Source organism: Poeciliopsis prolifica, unplaced genomic scaffold, assembly GCF_027474105.1.
Source record: "Poeciliopsis prolifica strain line A6 unplaced genomic scaffold, Auburn_PproV2 SCAFFOLD061, whole genome shotgun sequence".
Classification (NCBI taxonomy): domain Eukaryota; kingdom Metazoa; phylum Chordata; class Actinopteri; order Cyprinodontiformes; family Poeciliidae; genus Poeciliopsis; species Poeciliopsis prolifica.
This window is the reverse complement of record NW_026562436.1, coordinates 1352566-1379085: the sequence shown is the minus strand read 5'-3', so window position 1 is coordinate 1379085 and position 26520 is coordinate 1352566. Positions and strand designations below refer to the sequence as shown.

At 38.5% G+C, this 26520-nt stretch overlaps 1 protein-coding gene across 3 annotated transcripts in view; it reads right to left on the bottom strand.

The window, feature by feature from the left end:
* The window catches only part of LOC129379735 (myocyte-specific enhancer factor 2C-like), a 30811-nt gene extending 11977 nt beyond the window's left edge, over window positions 1-18834 (bottom strand). Inside the window, exons 1-4 of one of the 3 annotated variants that reach the window (XM_055060560.1) lie at window positions 18609-18834; window positions 16786-16931; window positions 5673-5851; window positions 3733-3936 (exon numbers count right to left, since the gene is read on the bottom strand). In XM_055060560.1, the coding sequence (XP_054916535.1) occupies window positions 3733-3936; window positions 5673-5726 (258 nt within the window). In that variant the 5' untranslated portion in view covers window positions 5727-5851; window positions 16786-16931; window positions 18609-18834. Of the gene's footprint in view, window positions 1-3732; window positions 3937-5672; window positions 5852-12865; window positions 12984-16401; window positions 16743-16785; window positions 16932-18608 lie in introns of those variants that run through there. The other 2 variants (XM_055060561.1, XM_055060562.1) reach the window with 2 other exon arrangements.
* Window positions 18835-26520: the final 7686 nt, after the last annotated feature.

The following is a 26520-nucleotide window of genomic DNA, read 5'->3' as shown; positions in this document are numbered from 1 at the left end:
TACATCTAGGTTTATGACTGGCTGCCATGCTACCATTTTTTAAAACTGGTTGCAAAAAGTTAAAAAGCAGCTTAAAGTTATTTTCATTTAACTTGGCAGTTCCTCTGAGATGAGTGATCTCTTTTATAAAGAAGACCTCACCAAAACAACCGCCATACAAACCAAAACAGTATGAGACATTTATATAATAATAAACACTCAAACAGAATGAGAGTTGCTCAGTTAATATGACTTCTCAAGAAAAAACAGACGTTCCTACGTTGTACTTTATTTAGTGGCAGCCTGGTCAAATTATGTATGCTACAGTGCTTCGCCTATGCTCCATAGCATAGGTGATGATCAGGTCTCTTAATAAGTGTGAGTTCAAATGAATGCGAGTGAGACCAAGATCAATACAGAAAATGACAATTAAACTGGTTTGAGACACAGGAGGCAGCCAAGGAGCAGAGAGGAAGAAAACATATCAAGGAGGTCAAAGGTGATGCAGGTGGAGTGAGAGCAGTGTGTGGCATAAATAATCCAGCCTCTGTGGATGTTCTGCAGAGATGAAGAGGTTGCCTGTGGAGATTACCGTAATGAGCTAAACAGGATTGCTGTAGATTACAGAGGATTTCGGCACGTGTAAGCCGGCCTCTGACAGGGCCACCATGTGGACAGGGAAGCTCAGGTAAATACTGTATGTACTGTACATGAAGCTGGAAGCTGGTTGATGCTTTAGGAAGTTATTCAGGAGATATTTCTGAAGGCAATATCCTTCAGGAACATTGCCTGTGGAAATCTGTCAGGGTCTTTAGGGTATTCAAAGAAGTCTCAGAAACCCAAATAATTATAGTAAATAAATGTTACTATAATGAAAAAAAATGAAAAAAAGAAAATATGCTGTGACAACACTTGTTTCATATAAATCAAAATAACCAGAGAAAAGCTTCTCTGTAATTTAAAGATTTATTGATATTACAGAAAACATTTCATCCAATATAATGGCCTTACTGTGATTTTTTAGAAGAGATAAACAATCAAATAAGCTGCCAGTAGGCAAACTTTGTCCATTTGGGAGTACTCTGTTTTCCTGTCTGAAAACCTTCATTATTACACTGAACAGAAGCGTTTTGATCAGTCTTTCATATTTACATTTGCAGTGAGTGTTTCATCTGTTTACTCCAGATGTAAGTTGTTTCTTTGCTGCCTCTGACAGATTTTTTTCCAGGACTGCTCTGTATTTAGCGCCGTCCCTCTTCCTGTCAGCATTCACAACAAAAAACAAGAGCTCCTTCTTCCACTCCTTCTTCACTGCGTCGTCGTTGGCCCGGGTTCTGGGCCAACTGGAAGCAGGGCTTCTTTTGACACAACAGATGTCCTCTGAAGGTCAGATTTATGGAGCATAAATATATGAAACAGCTTCTTCCACTTGAGTTCTGGATTTTTGCAGCTGCTCCAGAGTTCCAACATGTTGCTTATCTGATTAATGCTCTAAGCTTGAGATATTAACTTCGAACATAATCTCCTTTAAACTTTACTCCCACCTGGTTTCTGAACACAGTTTATTAGGAATTGTGCTTTCTGTTGGATTCTTGAATAAAATCCCAATAATTTTTAGAGATATTTTGTGGTACTGTTATGATTATGATAAAGAATATAATAAAAACACTACTTATTTATAGGCAATAAATAGTCCTGCAGGATGGTAACTGCATGGCACAGCATTAATAGCACCATAATCACAAATATTGTTCTTTAAAAATATCTCCGTTTAGGTTTCTTCATCTACTTAAAAACATGTGATTCATATCATTACACCAAACTTCCCTCAGTAACTGCAATTAATGATACTTTTGAAGTGAGTGATGTTTATTGATGCTCTTGTGGAACAAAAAGAAGAGAAAATAGCAGAAATTGCATTTTCTGATCATTCTGTCAGTTTTTTATTTATTTAATGACAGTAAGTGAAGTTTACAATGGCAACGATAAATCAAAATTCTTACCATGATAAGAAATATTTCACCATAAATAATATATGATAATTGCCCAATTTGTGAACATTTTGCTTGGTGAACAGCTGAACAGCTGAAATATTCCCAAAACACAAAACTTCCCGACTAAGGCACTGTGTTTATGAAATTAGAACTGGTTTGCTAGTAGCTAAAAGAAAAAAAACAACATTAAGTCAGATTTTTGCTGGTGAGGGCAGCAGCTCAGTGTTGCAGCTCTTTGTGTTCAGAAAATAGTGAATAGAATAGTATTGATTAGGAGCTTTAGATAATCGTGCTGTCAGCTGTCAGGTTCAGGAGGTTTGCAGCCTCTGCATCAGAATCCTGTCTGCACCTAAACGTCACCTGGGAGTCACACTTAAGCTAATATCCCCAGGTTGGGGGTGTGTGTTTACGTGTGTGTCAGGGCATATGCTTGTGATTGAGCTCTGTTAACACTGTTACATAAGCCCTTCGTCCAGTACGTACTGTATCACTGAGTTCTGGTGTGGCACCGTCACTAACATTCACCAATACAAACGAGTTAAAGAGACTAAAAACCTTCACCAAGCAGAGAAATTAGCACAATAACACACTCAGACTTTAACACACTCAGACTTTAACACACTCAGACTTTAACTCACAGACGCTTTCTGACATGACACTAAAAAAAGCAGCTGCTATTGCAAACAACCTCAACAGTCACTGATCCTCAGATTTTGAACATGGACATTTGTCACAAAAAATTATTTAATGACAAATCAAGGAGCAGACTGTAATCATGGTTATAACATCATCCTCTCTGGATCAAGTTACTGTCCTGCTTCTGTAGCTCTGACAATCACCTGTGAGCTTCTGTAATCACTTGAATCACCAGCAGTCCTGGGCTTTTGTACAAAGATAAAATGTTAACAGCAGCAGCTTTCACACACAAAAACATAAAGAGGATATAGATTTGGTTGCTGGTCTGTCAGGAACATTTTAATTCTGTACCTTACAAGAAAACCTTTTTTAGTTCGCCATAAATTGCTGAACAGAATCTTAAGATCAGGGAAGAAAATGCAAGTATTCATGTGTTGTTCTAATATCAAATAAGCCCTCAAAGTCCAAAAGAAGAATAAAACAACAAGACACGAGAACAGAGAAAGCAAATCATGGAAAATTCCATATAAAGGGAAAGAAGCTGTTTTTCAGATCATCAAAAATTTAGAACCACATAAATGTCAATATCTCAAATAAATACGGCTTTCATGTCTTTTTCTGTCAGGTGTTCTCTCTGTCGTGATTTGCAAGAGGTAGAAGGAAAACAGGCTGTCCGTGTGTGATTGCTAAGCTGCATAAGCAAGGACGATGTTGCTGAAGATGGACTATGAGAGCATGGATGCATTTTTTTTAAAAACATCTCAAGGATCATTTAAAAAAAAATTTAATGTTGGACCTCAAATGAATTGCACTCGTCCTTTGGCTATGAAAGCTTCAAAACAAAAATTTAAACATGCATCTTCTACATTACAAACTTGATCGCTTGGTAAATGGGAGAGTGTATTTTTTTTATCCTCATAAATACAACAACAAAAGAAACTGTTGAAATCCTAAACCTGTACCTTACAGTTTTTGCTTTAAAGCACATGAACCTCACTAGATAATATTCCATCAAATGTTAAAAGATCTTCTCTTCCACTTCACACTGATTCCACATCATCAGTGTGTGTGTGTGTGTGTGTGCGTGTGAGCATGCATGCGTGTGTGTGTATCGTTTCCTTACATCCACAATGTCCGAGTTGGTCCTACTCTCATGCGGCTCGTTGTACTCGGTGTATTTGAGCAGAACCTTGTCCATGTCGGTGCTGGCGTACTGGAACAGCTTGTTGGTGCTGTTGAAGATGATGAGAGCGATCTCACAGTCACACAGGACGCTCAGCTCGTAGGCTTTCTTCATCAGACCAAACTTGCGCTTTGTAAATGTCACCTAAGGGCCAGAGGAAAGTGAGGACCAGTTTTATATACGAGTTACATTTTTGATAAAAGTAGCCACTTGGCTTTTTTTCCCCCTTTTTTAAATATATATATATATATATATATATATATATATATATATATATATATATATATATATATATATATATATATATATATATATGTGTGTGTGTATTTTTTACAAAAGCACAGCTAGTCTGACACTTTAGTGAGGAAGGTAAAGCAAATGTTCTTTGGTTTACTTGGTTTGTTTTAAATGCAGCTAAGGAATAATTTACGCCGTACTGGTTGGAGTTGTTGCCTCTGATTTTGCATTATTATGATTAGAGGTTAAAATATGTTCATAGCTTCCCCTTATTACAAGTCAGATAGTTGAACAGGTCAAGTCATGATATATTATTTTCAAACAGGTTTTTGCACTTGTACAATGAAAAAGAGACTCTATCGACCGCAGAAGTTCACTGTGATCTGCAAGATGTGCAGTTTTCAGACAGCCGCCCAAATATGGGGAAGTTCCACTTTGTCATAATATATGCCACATGATACAGTGTAGCTTGATGCGCAATCCAAAAAATATATTTCCCATCATCCCAAGTGGTAACTCAGGAGTGGCAGAGCGCACCGTGTCGTCTGCAGAGCTGACGTCTGTTTCTGTGTGATGAAGCTGCCAAAGATCCCGTCGTTCACATGGACACAAAAGCTGTAACTTTTGTTGCAAAATGAGAGTTCATCTATTAAACCAATCCAGGATGAAAATGTAAGCTGAAAACTGGAACTGTCTGCACAGTTTTTTTAGTGACCTGCTGATTAATTATTTTTATTGTATTATATTGAATATAATTTTAGATTTTGTGTAATTTTCTCCAGGTTGATTTAAAAAATGAGCTCTCAATTGAAAGCTAATTTTCTACGCATCAAAAAAAAAAAAAATTGGTAGGGCTCCACTGATAAGAAAATTTGGGCAGATATTGGTATTAAAATATTAATGTCATGGCAGTATTTATAAATATTGTATTTTATCATTTGTTTTTTTCATGCAATTACGTGACTAATCGTCAGAACAATCTGAAAATAATTAGCAACAGCCCTAAACAGGCTGGTGAGTTTTTTATTATTATCCCTTTTAAAAATAGCCTGACTGTAAGTTGCTGCAGCGCTATGCGCACTGTGCTGGATGCCCCATCACACAGTCCAGGGAAAAACTGTGAGGGTAGATCCTGTCTGTTTTGGATCAGGAAGCACATGTGCTTGCACTTCCTGTCAAAACAGGAAGAGAAAAAACGTTCCCTCAAACACGACCTGTGTGCGTGTGTGTGTGTGTGTGCGCACTCTGCTGCGTGTTTACTTGTGTGTAAAAATGAACTCATGCAACAATCCCTTTGACAACAGGGCCTCATTACTCAGAAGTCATGTTGCATTGAGCCAGCTGGTGCATCACAATCAGGCTCATAACCAGTGAGTGCTTGTGAGCATCACATGACAATGAGTCTGTGGATGCTGGAACGTTACTTTGTTTCAACTTTAAAGCATTACTTCCATCAGTTGGTGAAATTTGTAAATTTACTTTTGGATAGTGACAACTGAACTGAGATTAAACACAATCATATAAATGTGACATCACTTCAGGTCTCAGCTTCTAGTTAAAACACTGAGACATCCAGTCTGCACTCAGACTCTGAAACTTGGAGACTGATTTTGACTGAAAGCAGTTTTCTGTTTGTTGCTTACATGTCTGTTCCTTTCATCCATTATTCGTGCAATCTGAATCTTTTTCCTCCCCATCTTTGCGATTTTTCCACTTATGCTTCTTCTTTTCTTTCACAGTCGTTGCTTCTTAATGCCTCCTTCAATCCACGTCCAGCTCCTCAAATGTTTTTTCTTCTCAGTCTCAAAGTGCTGGCTGGAACCTGCAGAGAAACATCCGTAAGCACAAGGTCAGTTTCACAGTAAAAACAATTCAGATTTCAACGAGACAAAATCAAATGGTAATGAAAAGCAGTGTGTCTTTTTATTATCAAATTCTAAACTCTATGAAAGTTGCTGGATGACATGACTGAAAAACTCATCAGGCTATAAGTGTTTCATATCAGTTGATAGCTGTCTATATCAATAATTATTGATTAGTTTCCTGTTTTAAATATTCAAAATACTCCAAAAACGGTCACTGCACATGTTACTCATCAGCTTGTTGCTAAGTAACCAAAGAGTGACTGAGTAAGCTGATGTCACTAATCGAGCTTCACTCACTATGAGACATTGAGCAGCTAAAGCCTTCCCTCTGCCTACATCTCCCAGAATGCTGTGTGGTTCTGGATCAGAGTTCGGTGAATATTCTATATGCTCAATACTGAATATTCTATCATACTAATTATATTAATATTGATCGCGTGTTTATTGCAATATATTTTATTACTGGTTTATTGTGCATGTGTGAAAACTTTAGGCAATAAACAGGAGTTTAATAAGATTGTTTTCTTCCTACACACAACAGGCAACAAACATATGGATAATAAAGTGATTTTTATAGTCCAAACCTCAGACAGACATGTGTGGATGTTGCACCTAATTATAAAAATGAGTTCTGTATGTACTAAATTTAACTGCTGTGCACGCACAGACAGGCAGCATGTCTGCGTGTCGCTGTATCTGGAGCCCCTCAGCAGCCTCCCCCCAGACACGCCCATCACCAGCTTCCTCACGGGGTTCTCTGTGCTCAGGAGGAAGTGAAACAGGCGGCCATGTCAGAATGCAAATCACAGATTGTGAAGTTCAGATGTGCTGCACCATCGCATCTGCGGCTTTTGAAAAGCAAAACTAGAAGGCAGAAATTTCTTCCAAACCACTGAGCTGAGCTCAAACTACCTGTTCCTTTTCACAATCTTTATTATTATTATTATTATTTAATATTAATCAACATGAATACATAAAACAGTTAGTAAAAAACAAAACAAAACACACACACACGCACATCATTTACAATAGGTTATATTAGGTGGAAAATCTAGAAATGAACAAATCACATCAACAAAGAAACACAAAACAATGACTGGTTCAAACACGTTCATTTAAAGCATGAATTCATTGCTTGTTTAAAAGCCCTGGTTTAAACAATTTTATAAAAATGTCTAAAGATGTGATGTTTCCCACTTCTACTGGTACTTAATGATGAAAGTGTGATGCTTGGTCTCACTAAAGAAGGTATTTCTAAATGATATTTGATAATCTCCTTACTAGCTGTTCTCTCTCTCTCTCTCTCTCTCTCTCTCTCTCTCTCTCTCTCCATATATATATATATATATATTATATATATATATATATATATATATATAGATATATATATATATAGATATATATATCTATATATATATATATATATATATATATATATATAGATATATATATATCTATATATATCTATATATATATATATATATATATATATATATATATATATATATATATATATATATATATATATATATATATATTTATAAATAAAACACCCCAATAGATGGAGTTAGAGCAAAACTGACAGGAGATCAGCAAAATAAGAAAGTTGAAGTAATCTCAAACTCTGTCATCTTTCAAAGAAAAAATAATGTTGGTGATAGATGGGACATTAATGATGGAAAGGAAGAACTCATGTATGAATATTACTGAAAGGTATCAGTTCAAAACCAAGTTTGAACTGATTCCTATTCTTTTGGTGTTTTATGCCTCAGACTGACTTGACTGTAAAGAGCCCAGGCCGCCTGTAGTTCCCCAAACCAGATTTCTGTCAGCAACAGGAATTTCTGCTTAGAATTTGAAAGCACTTCTCACTCTGTGCCTCTGCAACTTACTTTTCATTAGTAGCATAATGCATGACCAGAAATATCTAAATTGTCATGTAAAGTGTGCACTAGTTGTATGAAAACATACAAGTGATGTATGGAATTTCTCCTCCACATTCTTCAGTCAGTGTTTGTCTAATAAGGGCGTTATTGCGTTACTCTAAACACAGATGCCGGCTTAGAGCCGCTCGTCTCCATTTTTACACCTCCAACCACCAAGCACCACATTACGGACTTGGATCAGAAGAGACCCAAACTCCACAGAGGATTGTTAAGTAATGGAAACTGTTAAGGAGCTCTGTTTTATTGTTGCAGCTTTTCTGTTTGCCAACAGACATGCTTTGCTTGGAACTCTAAAAGGGCAGTATTATGTGTTTTCCAGGCACAGAGTGCAATTTTATAGCTCAGTCAAGTAACTATGTTAACTTTGGTTGTTGTTAAAATGCTGTATATATCAAATATGACTTAAAGCAAATTTCACTTTGTAATTTAACACATCAAAAATGTGCCTCTGTCACTTTAAAATGTCCTCCTCTTTCTGAAACTACGCCTCCTGGAAGTCTTTTTATAGTATTTAAAAGGGTTAAATCAATGTTAGAAGCTCTAATCTTCAAACTTAAAATAATGATTATTCCTATTTCAAGATGATATCCTTGTTGTATTGTGCTAAAGTAAACAGAGATATTATAATTATACTATCGGTTAGATTCCAGACATGGCTTAGACCTGAGAACTTAGAAAACAGAGTGCAACAGTGTGTGTGTGTGTGTGTGTGTGTGTGTGTGTGTGTGTGTGTGTGTGTGTGTGTGTGTGTGTGTTTAATCTCAGTATAAAGTAGAGGTCAGCAGACAGGTCAGGGAGGAAGCAGTGGAGAAGCTTAAAGCAGGGTTAGAACAACTATCTATCATCTTCTCCACAAATCTGATTTTTTTTTGGAGCAGTTGCATAAAAAGCAATTAAGTAGATTGTGACATAAAAAATTTGAAAAATCCAAGTGGTGTGAATAAGTCTACAAAGCACTATGAACAGAATTAAAATGCAAAGCACTACTTTCCACTACTACTGTGGCAATGAAAAATAAATTGATGAATTGCATGATAAATTACATGAGCGTGATTATTTCCATTTGTTTGTTTTTCTCCTTTCTCTCCCTCTTTCTACCAAAGACTGAATAACAAAAAGTTTCAGTCTAACGCAGTGGCGACCAAAGAGGGTCCTGGAGCACTGGCATCGTGCATGTTTTAGTTCTCTCCCCGGTTTAATGCACCTGGATCAAATGCTGGTTCATTATAAGACCAAAGAAGAATATTGACATGCTGAGAAGATTGTTATTACCACCAGGGAGAGAACTAAGACATGCCGTACGCTGGCCCTCCAGGATCATCTTTGGGGACCACAAGCCTAGTGCATTGGTCTCAAGTAGCTCAAAAATTTTATTTGCAGTGCTTTCAGTATCCATTTAATTTATTTATTTATATTTTATTTTGAATCTTTAAAATATCTTCCAGTTCCAGCGTTAAATATTTGTTAGAAATGACAGTTTATTCATCTTTGAGCAGGTGTATGTGTATTATTATTCCAAAATAACAATATTACAGTTTATCACAAAAAACTTCTGGGACGATTTATCAACCAACAAAGTTTGTTGATCGTGACAGGCCTCGCTACTAACTCTCTCTATCTCCAACCTCTGCGCTGACATATAAAAAATATATACTAATGTCTAACATATAGATTTTCAAGTCACTGAAAACAAAACCTTCCAAATGTGTTTCTATTGTGTGAAGAATGCCGACTGTAGCAGTTTTTGGAAAACATTAGCAAGGTCGACCTTTACAGCAAGTTTCTGTGAAACCGTTAGCTTTTAGAAACGGTCACTTCCCTCCTCGTTTCTGAATAGCTCGTTCTTCACCGATTACCTAAAACGCAGAACTCCATATCCAAGGTACATATTTGGTAAAAACAAGCAGCAATTAAAAATGACTAATGTGATTATCAGTAGGAGCACAACCTCATCACCATATGTTGGTTTTCTGCTGGAAGGAAGCATTACCCAAGTGCTTCTCACACCACGCCATAACTGATGTGTTTTGTCACAACACAACAAGAAGATTAAGCTTTGTATTGTGACAGTAGCACAGAGCTCATCGGCAGCAAGTAGAGACATGCCGATTGAGCATTATGTGAATATCTAGTGCATGAGTCAAAGCGCCTGCAAGCGCTCCTCTCTGCAGGACGGCTCCAGAACGCCGTTTAAATTAGCAGCACTCCCAGACACGCTCACTCAGCACGTTGGAGCTGAAAAGGGAATTTTAGGTCAAGCAAAGATGGGAGACGCTCAGGGAAGGTTGCTTCAAATCACAGAAATCAGCACGAAGGTGTCGCTTCGTGAGGAGTTTGATCATTTCAAGGATGACGGCAAATCTCCAACCAGCTCCCCCTCCTGCGTCTTCACAAACCTCCCTACTATTTATAGACCGTGTAAAACAGAAGGACTCCAAAAATAAAAGAGTGAACTTTTTACCCCAAAGAATAATACGGCTGGGTTCTGGTTGGCAGGAACGAGAGAAAACGTTGAACAGAGAGAGAAATGGAAATCAGCTGTCGAGCAATCTCTCCCAATCCGTCGAACACTCTAAGGCTTGCGGAGTGCTGTGTGTTTTTTCGGGTCCACACATGTGTAGAAAGCACATCGCCCAGAGCAACAGCTAATAGGCGACATGTGGACATGCCCTCGTACTCCCTGCCAGGATGCTGCAGATAAGAAAGATCTGAAGAGAGCTGAGATGGCCTGAGGTTGCAGGATGATTGGTGCGGGTGATGGGTGTGTTTGTGAGGGATCAAACTGTCTTGAGAGAAAGGAACTGTATGAAGAAGTGTGAGCGGTTCTTCATACAGAATCAGCTGCTGCTCATTTCACAACTTTGCCATTTCAAATCTTTGCAATTTAACTCCTTTCATAGGTGATTTTCCTGGATACGCAGTTTTGTACTGACCATCAGTTTGTTATCACAAGAGGTATGTTTAGCATTCGTTTTAACAACCAGCAGTTTGAGATAATTTTCTAGATTCTACTATGGCCTAGCACACACATTGCCAGATATCTGGGAAGACGAATAAGTTTTGATGTGTTTTGTCCTTCCATCCAAACAAAAACTCTGTTTCATATCACTAAAAAAACATAAAAACTCAGACCGAAGTGGAGATTTCAGAAAACTGTTTATGTTTGCATGTGTACATGGAAAAACCAAGATTTAGGGCCTTGCACATTACAGACTGCAACAAAAAATACACCAATATATCGATGTTGTCATCAGATATTGATGTTTTGCATGTGTTTTAATAATGTTACATTCTAATACGCAATTCAAAAGTTATTCAACCTAGATACCTGTACATGTAAACAAAGCTCTTGGCATATTTTGCGAGGTTCATGAGGATGGGAACTTTTCAGGAAAAATGTAACAGAAATATTTGTTTTTATAAAGACTTGGTTATGTGCGCACTTGGCCTAAGACTACTGTCAGGATCTGTGGGTTTTGATTCCCAACAGGTAATGTGTGCTAGTCTCTCCACTTGGAATTACTTTGGTTTGACTGGGGGGTCACATTGAAAGATGTAGGACATGTGCGTATAAAACAGCAAGGGAGTCCTCTAGTTGAAAAGAGGACTCACATGGGCAGTGGAAAGCCTTGGACGGCCCACATGAGTTGGAGGGGAAGCTAGGAAGAGGGATATATGTAGATCTTTGCTGAAGTGTTTACTCCAATTATGAGGCATGTCGACTCTCGAAGACCTCAGCCTTGGTTCATCTAAGCGTTTTGCACAACTGAATGGTTGCCAGGGGAAACAAAAGGATTTTTCAAACATGCATGAAAGAATCAAAGCAACAATAGTGTGTTTTTGATGAGGGAATTATAAAATGATGTAGACTAAAAAAGACTATTTTAAATGATACAGCTCCTTTAGAAAATATAACAAACAAACATAATTTTACAAAATTTACAAACTGCACCTTTAATAATTTCGTGGGCGGGGGTTTTGTTTCCATTTTTTTATTTTGTCGATGTCAGCAGTTGCTGCCCTCGGCAAAACCACTTATCTCAACCTATGCCAAGAACTGACCATGAATTATTGTGCTGTTCAAGTATTGTGTTAATTTTCCTCAAATAAAATGAGGTCAGCCACCTTTGAAAGATTAACCACTGGTAATAAAAATTTTATTACCAATTAGTTTTACAGCTTATAAAAATAAAGCAGGTGCCAATGTCTCGTAGTTGTGTAACCTTGTGATAATTCCGGTGGAGATTTTGTGTGACTTGTGCACAAACCCTCCTCTGTCTGAGTCACTTTGATAGCAGCCTGCAGCGCTTTGCTGGAGACGTGAACGGCCTTGAGGGGTGGGGAGCATGAGGTGAGTAGAAGAAGAACAGTGGTGCTGTCTTTGAAGGCTCTATGGATCTGCTTGTTTCCAACAAACCCTCTGTTTAATCAAGCTCGTCTCTACAGCCTGAAGTTAAAACCAAGGCTAGCAAATATGTGGACTGACATAAAACAGGAGCAAAGAAAAAGAGAGAGAGAGGGGAATATTGTTTGCTAAAGAAAACAACCAATCATGTGCTGTGTTCTTCAAATTATACAGTTTATCACTGAATAAAAAGAAGTTTTCATTCAGTCGAATTGGAGTCACCCTGTGAAGAAAAATTCTCTGCAGCAGCAAAGCTTTGAAAAAAACTTTTTCGCGTGTCAGTAGCAACTTACTTCTGCTGGGGGAAATTTGTGATCATTTTTCTTTTTGCAACACACCTTCACTTTAAAACATGCCACATGTTTTCAATTGGATTTAGGTCTGGCCGTTGAGTAGGTTTGATCAAAATCATTTCATTGTAGGTGTAGGGTCATTATCCTGATGGCAGGTGAAACTCATCCTCTGAGCTCTGGGTGGGGCTGGGCAAAGTGGCTTAAAAATAAAATCAGATTTTTGCTTGTGTTTTTCATTTTTTGAACAAATAACATTTTTTATCCTCACTTTTTTTTTTCTCTTAAAGAAAATTACAAATGAAAAAACAATTACTTTTGTGAGCAGACCTGAATTCAAAGTCAAATAGAAGCTGTCAAACATTTCGTCAGAGAAGGTGGTAGTTCTTGGGCAGGTCAACATCACTCTGGAACTCCAAGAAGTGCATTAGTGAGACCATCCAGATTCCCCGCAAAGTAGATCTTTAAAACCAAAAAAATGGATTAATTGATCAAATCGAAGAATTGGGAGCTGTTGAAAGCTTTAAACTTCTCCAGAACCTTCTCCCTGTCCAGTCTGCTGGGTTTCTCAGGCCTCATGATGCTATCAGGTCAGTAATGTTCTCTAAACAGAACCAACACATTTTTACTGAGATTCAATTACATCGACTATACCTCCTTCACATCACACTCATTGTACTCTTTGTGTTGATCTTGACATAAAATAATAATACAAATGTTTTATGAATAACAGGATAAAATGTGAAAAAAATCACAGAGTGTGAAAACTTGTGAGCTAGGATTGTCAAGTGCTGGTTTCAGCAATCTTGACAACTTGTAACACAGACATTTGCTTGTTGAACTATGGATAGAACATTACAGATAATAAAACCCTGAATGTAAAAACATCTTTTGACTAAAGTCTGAAAGTGTCCAACCACTTTAAGACTGCAGAGATAAACCTGCTTGTCTCTGCAGGGACACCAATGCCTACCTCCAGCGGCCAGTGGAAGAGATGTACAGTCTGGACTGACACACTCACTCATGCCTAGGGGTAATTTAGACTAAGCGGTTAACCTGGCAGGCGTATTTTTGGACTGTGGGAGAGTACCTGGAGAGAACCCACACATCCACAGGCAGAACATGCCAACTCCTTGCTGAAAGACTCCAGGATGAATTTGGACCTCCGTGCAGACCTGCTCTGAGCATGTCAAATAAAAACTTTAGTCACTGCTAAGCCAAGAAGCAATCAATCAATTAATTATTTGATCAATTAAAAAAAGTATGATCATTTCCATTCTGATGATTAATATTTTTTGAAGAGCAAATTAGCTTACAGAAACTTAATAATCAATTTTATTTATGGATTTGGTTATGTGCAGATTTTCATTCCCTTTCTGTAATTGGTATTGGTTGTTGTGTTTTATTTTGGATATTTAAAATATCTTCCAGTTCCAGTGTTAAGTGCTCTTTAATAAAATTTAAGTTTATTGGTCATTGAGCAGGCAATTTTGCCATTATCAATATGGGAATTGAAAATGGTCTCAAAACAACATATTATCATTTATCGCAATACTTTCTGGGACAATTTATCGTCCAGAAAAGCTTGTTATCGTGACAGGCGTAGTCACAACGATGCCGAGTGTTTCTAAAAGTGTGAAGAGTACATTTGTAAAGTTTAAAAGTATGTAATTATACTTTCAAATGCCTTTAATCATGAAAGTATGATTAAAAGCACAGAAGTACCGGGAAGAGGCCCTTCAACGTTCTCAATGCGCGTTTCAGACATAACATGACCCTGAATGTGAGATATGATGAGATACTCCTTCTAATAACCAACTCTTGAGTCACTTTGTGAGACAGATACCGAACCACATGTTCAGCTTATATTATCTCACTCCATGCAAGTGATAGTCAAACAATGCATTGTGTCTGAATGTGATTTTTCTCAGCACTGGAAATCAGAATCCTGCTGAGTCTCAGATCAGAAACAAGATGCTTTCCATCACGGACAATGGATGCTGAAATACCTCTTTTACAAGGCAACAACATTCAGGGGCCCAATAAGTCTTCTCTTTGGGTGAGGTTTGTCACCATATGCTTAAAGCTTTTCCTGTGTGGGGGTACTGCAGGAATATGGGCTGTCAGAATCCTTAAAGAAGGGCCATTTGGTCCCTAAACCTGGTGATGAGACACTTTTGCCCTTAGGGAGAAACAGAGTTGCCACTTCTCTCAGTCAAAGGGAGACAGTTAAGCTGGTTTGGGCTTCTGGTTGGGATGGTTTCTGGATGCCTTCTTAGGGAGGTATTGCAGTTGACCAGATTAAGTCACATGGGTAGTGGAAAGCCTTGGACGGCCCACATGAGTTGGAGGGGAAGCTAGGAAGAGGGATATATGTAGATCTTTGCTGAAGTGTTTAAAAGGGGGCCATTTGTAAAGTTACCCAGTCAAAATTAACAGAAATAATTTGGGAAGACAAAAACAATGAGGGTTAATTTCTCAAAGACATATTTTCATCATTTGTTTATAAATGTCACAGTTTCAGCTAAATGTGTAGTTGTTCATACTTGCTTATTTAATATTATGCTCACAAAGTAAATGTTTACTTTGAAACTGTGACATTTATAAATTAATTTATAAATTTCAGTGATTTGTCGGCTGAAACTCATAAAGTATCTGTGAAATCTGTGAATACTCAAGACCCTCTCTAAAAACATGCATAGCTGCCTATTTTAGTTGTTCAGACACAAAATATACTTCAATGTGCTTTAATATGTGCAGTGGAAACTATCGTAGCAGAAGCTAACATGTAGTTTTCCTTGTTTCTATTCTTGGGCTTACAGCCACAGAAAATGAACCATTTCTGGGTTGGCTGCTTCACAAACACCAGTCAATTTGGTGAGAGATTAAAAGGGAAACTATGAGAGAAGATGCTTTATCACTCATGTGATTTTGTGATTTTTAAACCACTTTTTGACCTTCTATTTGATAAGTGAAACCATGTGGCTCAGCTGGATGATGTCATAACATAGGTAATCTAAAACAAAACAAGAAAAACAAAAACAAAACATTGATGCGTGTTTTAAGAACAATGTGAGGCTCGGATCACTCTCACAATACAACTTTAAATAAATGGAGTCAAACGTCTCTCGCTGCAGCTTTTCACATCAACATTTGTGAGTATGTTACATGACTTTTCAATAAAAGCCATTATTTATGGACTGTAGAGCAGCAAGTGTCAGCAAATATTGAGCAATTCAGACAGTGGTTGGACTAAATGTATCATAAGAACAAGCTTCCATGACTGAACCAAAAGTAACCATTTTGCTTAAAAACTAAGCGCTTAACTATCATTGGGAGAAAAAAAGAGAAAAGTTTGGTTAAATTGGTAAACTGATCCAATGATTTATGGATATTTTTTTAGGTAAAAATCCATAAATCTCAGGAGGTCAAAAATCATATCCACATTCCTAGAATCTTTTCACATTTTACCATGTTATCATCTCAAACTTTAATGCTTTAACAAATTTGGAAAGTACAACATACATTTGTCAACACGCACACTAAGCAAAACAGAAGACAACACTTCAGCTCCACCTCACCTATGTGGTAGAACACGGAGGTGGCAGGTTAATGCTGTGGGATGCTTCCCTTCAGCAGGGACAGAGCCGAGATAGAATTTAGATGGAAGCATGTTGGAATAACCTCGCCAAAGTCCAGAGTTATATGTTTTAGTTCAATCTTAAATGACTTGTGACAAGACTTGACGTCGACAGACACTGACCGTCCAATCTGGACCAGGGCTACAGAGACATTCCCCAAAACTACAGCCAAAAGACTGACAAGAGGAAAAGTTGAAGAGTTTAGGGTGTTTTTCTATCACTTACTTTTTGGAGGAATAAAAAAGAATCTCTCTCCGAGTTCAATGACTCTGGCAGGAAAATGTCCAAAGTATTTCCAAAAGTCCAAGGCTGGAAACTGGACCCGTCCTCGGTTGTGTTTAAAAAGTATTCCGTTCAGCTCCGAGCTCTTACCTACAAGCTCATTGTTGAATAAGAAGCAGCAGCTGACACACCGGGTTGGCAGTGAAACTTCTCCCGCTCCTCCACACACACACACACGCACACACACGCACACACACTTTTGTCCAATGTTTTGAATAAGAAAAAGGCGCAGGAAACGGGAAAACAACCACTTTTCTTGCGACCTGACCCTTCAATGTCCACTCCCGCATCACATTCACCGGACTCTGTCCTCACACAGCCGCTTACCTCCCGCTCAGTCCCGCATGATTCGTCACGCCACGTCCTGCTTACAGCGCGTCTCCGTCCAGCGGTTCACTTCAGTCCATCCAGCGAGCCGTCTCCTCCCGGAGCAGAGCACGCGCTTCCCGGGCTGTCAGTGAGTAAGTAAGCACCTGAACGGACGTCAGGCAGCATCGTCACGCGCCCACACACAGAGGAACGCGCAGGGTGAGACAAATAAAGGAAAATGAATTTAGACAACGGCAGAGCAGCGCAGCACCACTGTCTGGTAAAAACAAACAAACAAACAAACAATTAAAAAATAAAATATAAAGTTTACGAATCCTTATTGAAAATGTTCATTTAATTTAAGTTACGTTTTCAACAGGTATTCAAACTATGAGAGCACAAACAGTTTAAAGACAGACGCAGGACAGGTACAACACTGACCCCAGGTGGACACAGTTGAAAGTGCAACTTTTCTGAAAATCTGTTTTTTAAAAATACATTTAGTTCATTTATATACCTAATAATGACGTATCCGGTATTTCGATTTATAACCTTTGTGTAAAGTATAAATTGGAGATTTTACTACCTCTTTAGGAACCATTAATGAGAACAAAAGCGTGTATTTAGTTTAAATGTATTACATTGAAATACAATCCCCTTTTTGTTTCATGCTTTAACAGAATATATATATGCATATATATATTTAAGATTTGGCTTGATTTCTTTACCCCTGTAATATTTAAATATCAAAAACAATGCACTTCTGACTTGATGTTTTTGGCCCTTTGAACGAAATGTTTGGACTCCCTGACGTCACACAAGCTTCTTGTGTCACAGTTTGACCAGCAGAGGGCGCCCAAACTCCTCTTGTAGCTGGGCTCTCAAACATGGTTAAGTTGTTTACTGAATTGCTCTATTTCAAAAATAAAAATCCAGAATCAGGCAGATCATGATAAAACTAATGTTCCAAAACCTTAGAACAGTAATAACCAGACTGAGTTCAATAAAACAGGTGAAGATCAGCGGCTCCGCAATTTCATTTATTTTTTTTGTCTTTTCCTCCTCCTTCTCTGAATTTCTTTTTTCAGACTACGTGTTACTTTAAGCTTACAGAATCTGCTATCATATTCAAAGAAACCTGAAAATATTAAACTGGCAATTACACCAGAAAATGAGAAAACAACACAATAAATCTAATTGATTATTTTCAGTTTGGACAAATTTCTCTTGCAATTCTGTCATTCTTCTTCAACCTTTGTTTCTAAATTTTATTGTGTTTAATTTGTAAAATATATTTGTATTGGTATAAAGTTGATCTTCGACTTAGCAGGCTTTTGAAAGTCCCGGCTTACCTTTTTTTTACTATTATTTTATTTCATTTTAATAGTTGCTGGTTGAAATTTTGTGAAATGATATAATTCATGTTATTTTGTAGACGAAAACCCTTTTTCATTTTGTTTGGAAGTAAAATAAAGCTGGGCAGTGAGTGGAGGATAAATCTTTCCAATAAGACTGTAGCATTGGCTGATTCTGGGCCCCTGATTCTGTTGACCCTTGATTTCTGACATCTGTAATTAATTTTTTTTTCCCCAAATAAAATTTCTGTCACCTATATTTTTACATCCTTTTATTTATTCTCCACAGCTCCCTGTTTGTTCTAGGATGAGTCTGTGTTGATGTTATCACAATAGAGCATAGATTCAGATTAAGTTCAGATTTTTTGCTTAAGGTTTATTTGCCCAAACTTGAACTTCTCCCAGTCAGTCCTCTGCTCTGTGTTCCTCTGACGTTTTCCTCTCCTGTTCTTCCTCTCACATCCATCAAACCGTCTGCTCACTCACCAGTGCTTTCTGTTTCTGTCTTCACCTGGAAGGACTCCCAGCAGCTCCAGCTGTGGGTTTGCTCACTCAGTCCCTTGTATCAAACAAGATGAGCCGAAACAAAAAGGAAGAAAAGAAAAAGGTGAATAAAAGCAGCGTTGCTAAGCCAGACCAGCTGGCTTTGGAGTGCGGGGCAGCCCGAGCTGGGCAGCGTTTGGGTCTGACTTTTCTGCAAAGTGAGCAGCTGAGGTAGTCCACAGTCCAACACCCCCACTCCATGCCCTCCGACACATACACACAAACACTATCAGACACACACACATTCACACACCCTGTGACCTCCTGCGTCCAGCTCAGTGCATGTCTGTGGAAGAGCGCGCTCACCTGTTGCTGTCACTTGCAATATATTTAGCTGTGAAGTGTCACTGAAGCAGTGTGGCCATGTGTGTGTGTGTGTGTGGGTGTGCATGTGTGTGTGTGGAGGAGAGAAAAATGTGTTGCTGACACTCTGGGGCCCTCTGTGGTCTTGGTGCGAGAGTCCAGGATTACTGCTTCTACACTGTAAATCATAACTTTGTGTTTAATTGAAAACAGATGAGTGAATCTGAGGTTTAACTAAGACTCAGTTAAACTAAGTCTAGTGAACTCTTAGCTGTGTAGTAAATTACAAAGTTGACATTGATTAAATGAATTGAGTGGTTTAACTCTTTTTAATACTAAGTACTTGGTTTAAGCATTGAGGTAAAAAGGTTTTTAAAATGAACTTATTTCATTTGCAGTCATGTGAAAGGGTGACATGAGGATTTGTCTGGAAGGTATCCCATAGTGCATTATGCTACCACCAACAGCAACTAATTTAACTAATATTTTATTTGTCACAAAACTTAGTTTTAAGATGTCTAAGGTAAAAATGTCGACTCCAAAGCTTCATATGCAGTCAGTTCATCCACAGTGAGCCGTTTTCAGAGCAGTGCAGCTTCCACTGCCTAAGTTTGAATACATTAAACAGCATCATGAGATCATGAGATGCTGTTTAATGTGTTCATTTTCATCACCACCTGGCTCTAGGTGAGGGTGCAGCTTTGCATAATAATTATGGTTGTTTTACTGAGAGAAAAAGTGAGCAAACCATCACTGCTTCTTGTGTTTTCTGTTCACTTTTCAGTAGAGAAACAAATAAGAAGCAGGAACTAAGAACTGTTTCAATCAAGTTATAAAAAAAATGGACTTCAGAAAGCTTTTTTTTGTATTTATATGTACAAAAAAAACGTAATTGTTTTAACAACTAAAAAAATCCTCAGGTTAACTAAGTTAATTTAAGTTAAAGTGACTAAAATTGCACAGTTTTGTCAGCTAATTTAGTGAAAGCAAACAAAAAGGAGGCAACGAGTTTGTATATACTTTTTTAAGTAAGGAGAACTCCTGAGGTTTTACAGTGGACATGTTACACACAGACTGAGCCTGCTAGCATGTCAGAGGTATCGGCGCTCTGAGCATCTGCTAGCCGGAGGATTACGCTCAGCTGTCCCGTCCTGTCAGGCCCGGCAGACGGAAAGAAGGAGGCAGGCGGACGGATCGGCTGACTCTGACGGTCTGATTCCAGAATACGTTCAGAGACTTATTTGTAAAGATGAGAAAAAAAAAAACTTTAAATAATCACATTTTTCCACACCAAAAAAAAAAAAAAAAAAAAAAAAAAAAGTAGAGAAATCCGGTCTTCAGTCGGAGTTTCTTATTTCATTTTGGGTGGAAACTTTATCGGCCTTTGTCAGAATTTTTGGTTTCCCCATTCAGTCCATTAAAACGTCTTAGCTGTCCTGAGGACGCCGGTGTCCGCTGACTAAAATATTGTCCATTTAAGTTGTTAAATATGCAACACAAGCCATCTGAGTACATTATAAAATGCCATTTAAGGAAACCTCAGATTTTAACCTCAAGGTCAAAAAGGACAGCAGACCAGCTGTTTTTCCTGGACGTTTGTTGTTGACTGTCGCCCCATGCTTGCTCATTCTGCTTAAGCCTTCCGCATCTTTTTTCATGAAAAGAATAATCTGCCATGGCATTTCAGTTGCATTATTTTGGACTTTTCAATATTGAATTAGTAAAGAGCATTCTCAAGGTTTTTGTCTTTTTAAATGAAACAGTCCCACAGCATCACAGATCCTCCACTGTACATCTTGATGTCAGGCGTTGTCCCCACCTGTTTAGCCACATTCTTTGGAGAGTTTGTTACTGAAAAGCTCAATATTTTTCCATCACAGAGTGAAACTCAATTATTTATATATTTTTTATTGTAGGAATGAACAATTTTTTTTCCAAACAACCTGCTGACATGTAGATAGCGTCGAGTGGAAAAGTCTCAGTCTGTACAGCAAATTTCCAACAGTGAACTTTGGAGATTTTCTACTTTCTCTTCTTGTTTCTTGTCTTGTTCTGCCCCTGCGTCTCACAGTTCCTGTTGCTTTCAACAGAACAGCCCGGTTCAGATATGTATGTCAGATTTTAGTCTAGACTTTGACTTTTTGAGAAATTTCTGAATCTCCTTTGGATTTTCAGCAAGCGAGCTAAATTCATCCTTCCATCGGTTACACACTGCAAAAGCACAAAATCCTCCTGAGTCATTTCCAGTTCTACTTATAAATATCTTAGCACACTTCAAACAGACAAAACTAACTTGCAAGTAACTATCAAGCAAGATGAATTCCATAACTTCTTTATATTGATTAAAAATGATGTGTCCCGTTTTTAAATGATTTCACTTAGAGCGTGAGAAAAATGTCTTGAAGTGAAACGCATTGCAAATGCAGGTAGTAATTTTGATCAACATAAAAAAATTATTGACTTAAAACAAGCTCCTTTATCCCACTGGAGATATGAGTGATTTAGTTTTTATCTCCTTTCAAGACATTTGCAATAGAAACTAGTCCAGCCTCTTTCTAGCCGTTAGTCAGTGACATCTGGGAGGTTTTGATGTTGCTCTGGGTTTTTTGGGAACTCCTCAATAAGTTGTCGATGATTTCTTGGTTCCCCATTGTGGACAGTGGTTCACTGGAGCCCCACAACCTTAGAAATGTAACTTTCTCCAGACTGATAGTTGACTTTGTTTCTGATTTGTTTCTTTTTTTTTTGTTGTTTTGTTGAGTGATTCCACTTTATTTTATCAAGTAGCTTTTTTCTAACAGTTCCATCAGGCTGGCGGTAGGCTGTGAAACTAGACTCAGCTTTCCAAATAATAGGTGGCTGTTCACAGTTAATTCATAGTCCAACAAGAACAGAAATGACTTCACTATACAAATCTTGAATAACTTTTCCCCTTCACTGCAAAAACACAAAATCCTGCCAAGTAATTTTGGTTTAGTTTCATTTGCAAATAATTGAAATAAGACAAAACTAACTTCCAAGTCACTTTTCAGCAAGATGTACATGGAAGTTAGTTTTGATTTATTTTAAATCTCCTGGGAAATTTGCACAAGAAGCAAGACCAAAATTACGTGGCGATATTTTGTGTTTTTTGCAGTGCTCACCTCATCTTCGTCTGACGGAAAAGTGAGGTTAATGACAGAAAAGCTCCAAAAAGAAGAAACGTGTGTTTTTCCATTGTGACCCCTGCCTCATTTGCTTTATGATTCCAACAATAAAACATGGCAGAAGGAACACAATATGTTACGGAAAGGTTTTGTGTTTATTGAGAGGGCCCAGTGCTTTATAGTGCAGGCTGAGTGAAGCTTGCATATCCCAGAGATAGAGTTACTGTGAAAGCCATGACCGAGTGTAAACCAATCCTGCCTCACCCAACTGCCAGGGATGTTCCACAATCCAGCGCATGTCTCGAGGCATTTCCTCTCCATGTCCATCTGCTGGCCTCACAGACCCTCTGATCATGCTTACTGCAGGCTTTAAATCTTATACTACTCCAGGTACGTTTTGAAAAAAAAAACATTCTTATGTACTCTTTTGTTTTTAGCTGTAGGTACAATGCCAAGAGAATTCAAGGGTAAATTAAAGCCCACAGGGTGATAACAGTCCATCGGTTTCCATAGTTGCGTCTCCATTACAAATGTGCTCACAACTTTATTGATGTTCTGCTAACGTCGCAAAGACACAATTTTGCAATTGCGGCGCTTCCATCAAACAAGAAATGCAATTGAAATCACACATGAATAAGTTGCTTCATGCGACAAGTCATTAAAAACGTACCAGTCCATCATCATCCTCCTGTCATCTTCTTGACAACAGTAACATCTGGCTGCTCATCATGTGACTTGTGTGCTGCCAAAAAGTGTTTTCTATCGCAGGTTGGCAAAATACCTGCAAACCACCTGACCCTAGCACAAAAACATATCAAAAAACGTGAGTTTCTTTTCAAAATTGCCATGTTTCTATTAAGCAAATTTATTGTACTTCTAATTTGCATAATTTTATGGTTAAGAGTCACTTGGAATACCTGGTTTTATTGCCATTCTCTCACAGAGTTGCTGCTAAGCTTGCCCTTATTGTCCCCACTTGCTGGATCTTACTTGGACCAAGCTGCAGCTGTCGGACATATGGCCCCAAATGTATCCAAAGTATTCTTTGATCAGAATTCATGCAGAAGCAACATGGTCACAATGCCCAGCGAGGATGTCCTGGATTCAAATCTCCATTAAATGTCAACTTTGTTCTTCCTCTGCATGCATGGATACTTTCTGCTCTCTGGTTTTTGTTCCACAGTGTCAAACTGCTGGGAGAACGTACGCTGCACGTAAAGATCAAATATGATCATGAACGGTTGAATCTTAAACATGTTGACTCTGGAACAGTGATGAACGTTCCTACTGGCCTATCAGTGGACAGGTCAGAACAGAACAACATCTAAACCTTAGTTAATGTTAGTGTTCATGGTTCAACAATAAGACAGATAACCTGAACCAGAGAGCTCCAAGGTGACACACAGTAGCTGCTAATTCAAATGAGCGTGAAGCTCTGTCTCACACTAAACCAGGAAACACCAAGAATATCCTCATTTCACTACATTTGCTGGAAAACTGCCTGTGTATTTCAGAAAAGCGGTGACAGCAAAGTGATTGGCTGGCTCTGCTGCGTTGCTCTTTGTGAGAACCCCTGGAATCTGCTCCCTTGAAGGAAAGAGAAGAGAGTCTGGTCATCAATCTGCAACCTCAACACTGCAAAAAAACAAATTCTTACCAAATAATTTTTGTGTAGTTTCTAATGCAAATATCTTAATACACTTGAAATAAAATTAATTTGCATGTAATTTTTCAGCAAGACATAGGAGCTTGATTTGAGTAATTAATATTGATTAAAAATTACAAGTTGCATTGGCAGATAATTTCACTTAAGACAAATCACAAACATATTCCTTACTACTGGTGAAATTAAATCAAGCTCTTATTTCCTGCTGAAAAGTTACTTCTCGGTTTGTCAATTTCAAGTGTACTAAGATATTTGCATTAGAAACGACACAAAAATGATTTGGTAAGATTTTTGTGCTTTTTCAGTGAACCTCAAGGTTTCCGTCTTTCCTGTGGGGATGAGAGGTGTTGGGAAGTTCAGATGCTCACTGGCAGGAGACAACTGTGAGGAGCTGCTTGAAATGCCAGTCATTTCACAGCGGGGCTTAACTCACAGAAATCAGGCGGTGTGAGGTCATTCTAACGGGAGAGGTCAGAGGTCGGTGCACCTACCTGGACACTGGTGTCACACACGAGTCCAGCTGACACCCGACAGAAAACACCCTGGCAGAGTGAGACGGTTTGTGGGAAATGCAAGACGAAATGCATCGTCTTGCATTTCTAAAGACAGGTGGTCTGCACTGCGGTAGAAACCAGCACCTGGTTCTGCACTTTGCTTCGTTCAGAGGGTCTGGGCCCTTTGTTGCAATTTTAAAGGATTAGATCAGATTTTAGAAAATCGCTAACGTATGGCTGTGAAGTATGTAATGCACCAACTCGATAAAACTAAAGGAAATGACCAAAAGTGTGAACCACGCAGTGGGAAGCAGGGCCATGATATCTTTAGAGCAACAGGATTCTTACACATTCTTGTTTCTGTGACTTTAATCGATCAATATGTTCACTTCCTCTGCTGCCTTCGCTAAAACTAAAGGCAGGCTGCAGACTACAGCTCTAAAACAGTGCAGATTATCAACATCGTTCACAACTCCACCCTAAAATCCAGCTCCCTCTATGCTCTCCATTGGTTTTTTCCCCTTTTTTGTCATTTTTTTTTCTTTCTCTGTATATCTGAAAATAGTTTCCTGTTGAGATCAAACTGAACATGCCTCATGTCCGAGTGTCTCGGTCAGGGTCACAGGTTAAGTGTTGACACATGGCTGACATAGCTGAGCCTAATGACTGACAGCTGAACTCACCAGAAGAAACTCTGACTCTGCTCATCAGTAGCATTGCTCTTTTCCTGCAATAGACCAGGGACTGGGGGCTTCTGGGTAGCTGGAGTATGTGACTATAGTTCTGATTTATTGTTTCAGATGTCAAGATTAATTATCAGCACATCTCATTTGTGTCCAGGGTGACCAGAACACAATTCTGCTTGATGAAAACTTCAAGCAGAAGGTTCTGATCCACGGTGAGAAGCACCTCCTCAGATCTACTGTCTTCACAATGTAACAGAAAAGCAGGGACAATATAACACTAAATTAACAAAGAAGAAAAAAAAAGATGACATGGTGTGAAATGTAGTGGAGCCTGCTGACTAATGACCTGCAGAGTTAGCTGCTGGGTCAGATGTACATGCTGTCACCTTCTCATTTCACTAAGCAGAGGCCGGCATGAGTCTCTGATGGTATGATAACCTCGGAGCAACAGGTGGGGGAGGGGAGAGGTGCACCGCTCTACAATCTGTCTTCACTGCAGCTCTCTGTGAAACAGAGTATAGATTTGAGTAATGAAAAATTGAGTTGTTCCGGCACCACAAAGTTTTAAAACTATTGTTTTCATTAAGAGAGGAATCAGAACCAAAGTTATTAACTAAAACTAACACAACAATGAAAACTGAGAAAAAAAATGGATTTAACTGGAGAAAACAATGACTAAATATTGTGCATTTCTAAAACTAAAACACTGAAATCACAGCTATAACATCCTTCATTTTCATTTTATAAATTCATTTATTTGCCTTGTGAACTGATGTGAAATAGATTTTTTTTTCCATAGCAGTTTATGTCAGCCGTCCATGCATAACAGTTCTCCGTTCTCCTCCAAGTGGCACTGACGCTGATAAGCTCAGCAGTGGCACCAAAAGTCAGAAGAAAACTGCAGAGTCAACGTCAGGTTGAAAAAATCCTCCACTATTTTAATTGTGCCTCCTCACGGTACAGAGAACACGTTTCCAACGGCTTTCAAATGACAATAAAATATCTTTATATGCTGCTTTTCTTCATGTAGTCTGTTTGAAGACATAATTGTACTCCAGACATAATTTTCTGCTGATTGGCATCATAACCTTTTCACACAAACATGCCAAGAGTAGCACTATGAAGTTACTCATTTGCAGTATTGCCTCCCCTTGTTTCCCAGTGTTCACATATTTGATATCTGGGTAGTTCCATGGTTAAGAAATGTATTTATCCTCTTCCAGGTTACTTCTTTCCTTGTGTAATGTGTCCTCATCCATTTTCTTAACTGCTGGAAACAAGTACTGACGGCTCTGTTTGTGTAGATCGGCAGCAGAAAGCAAACAGAGCGGGTGTTGGGGTTGTAACCGGGGAGGAACTGGGTTGAGTTATTTCTGGAGTGTGTGCTGCCCTGGTTCAGGGGCTGACAGTCAGACATGTGCCAGTGCAAGGGCGAGTCATGATCCCCGCAGTAAAGAGCAGATGCTGGCTCTGATTAACACACACTTGTTCTGATCTTCAGCCCGAATGAGCGCATACTGACACACACATGCACACACACGCACACATGTCGTGACAATT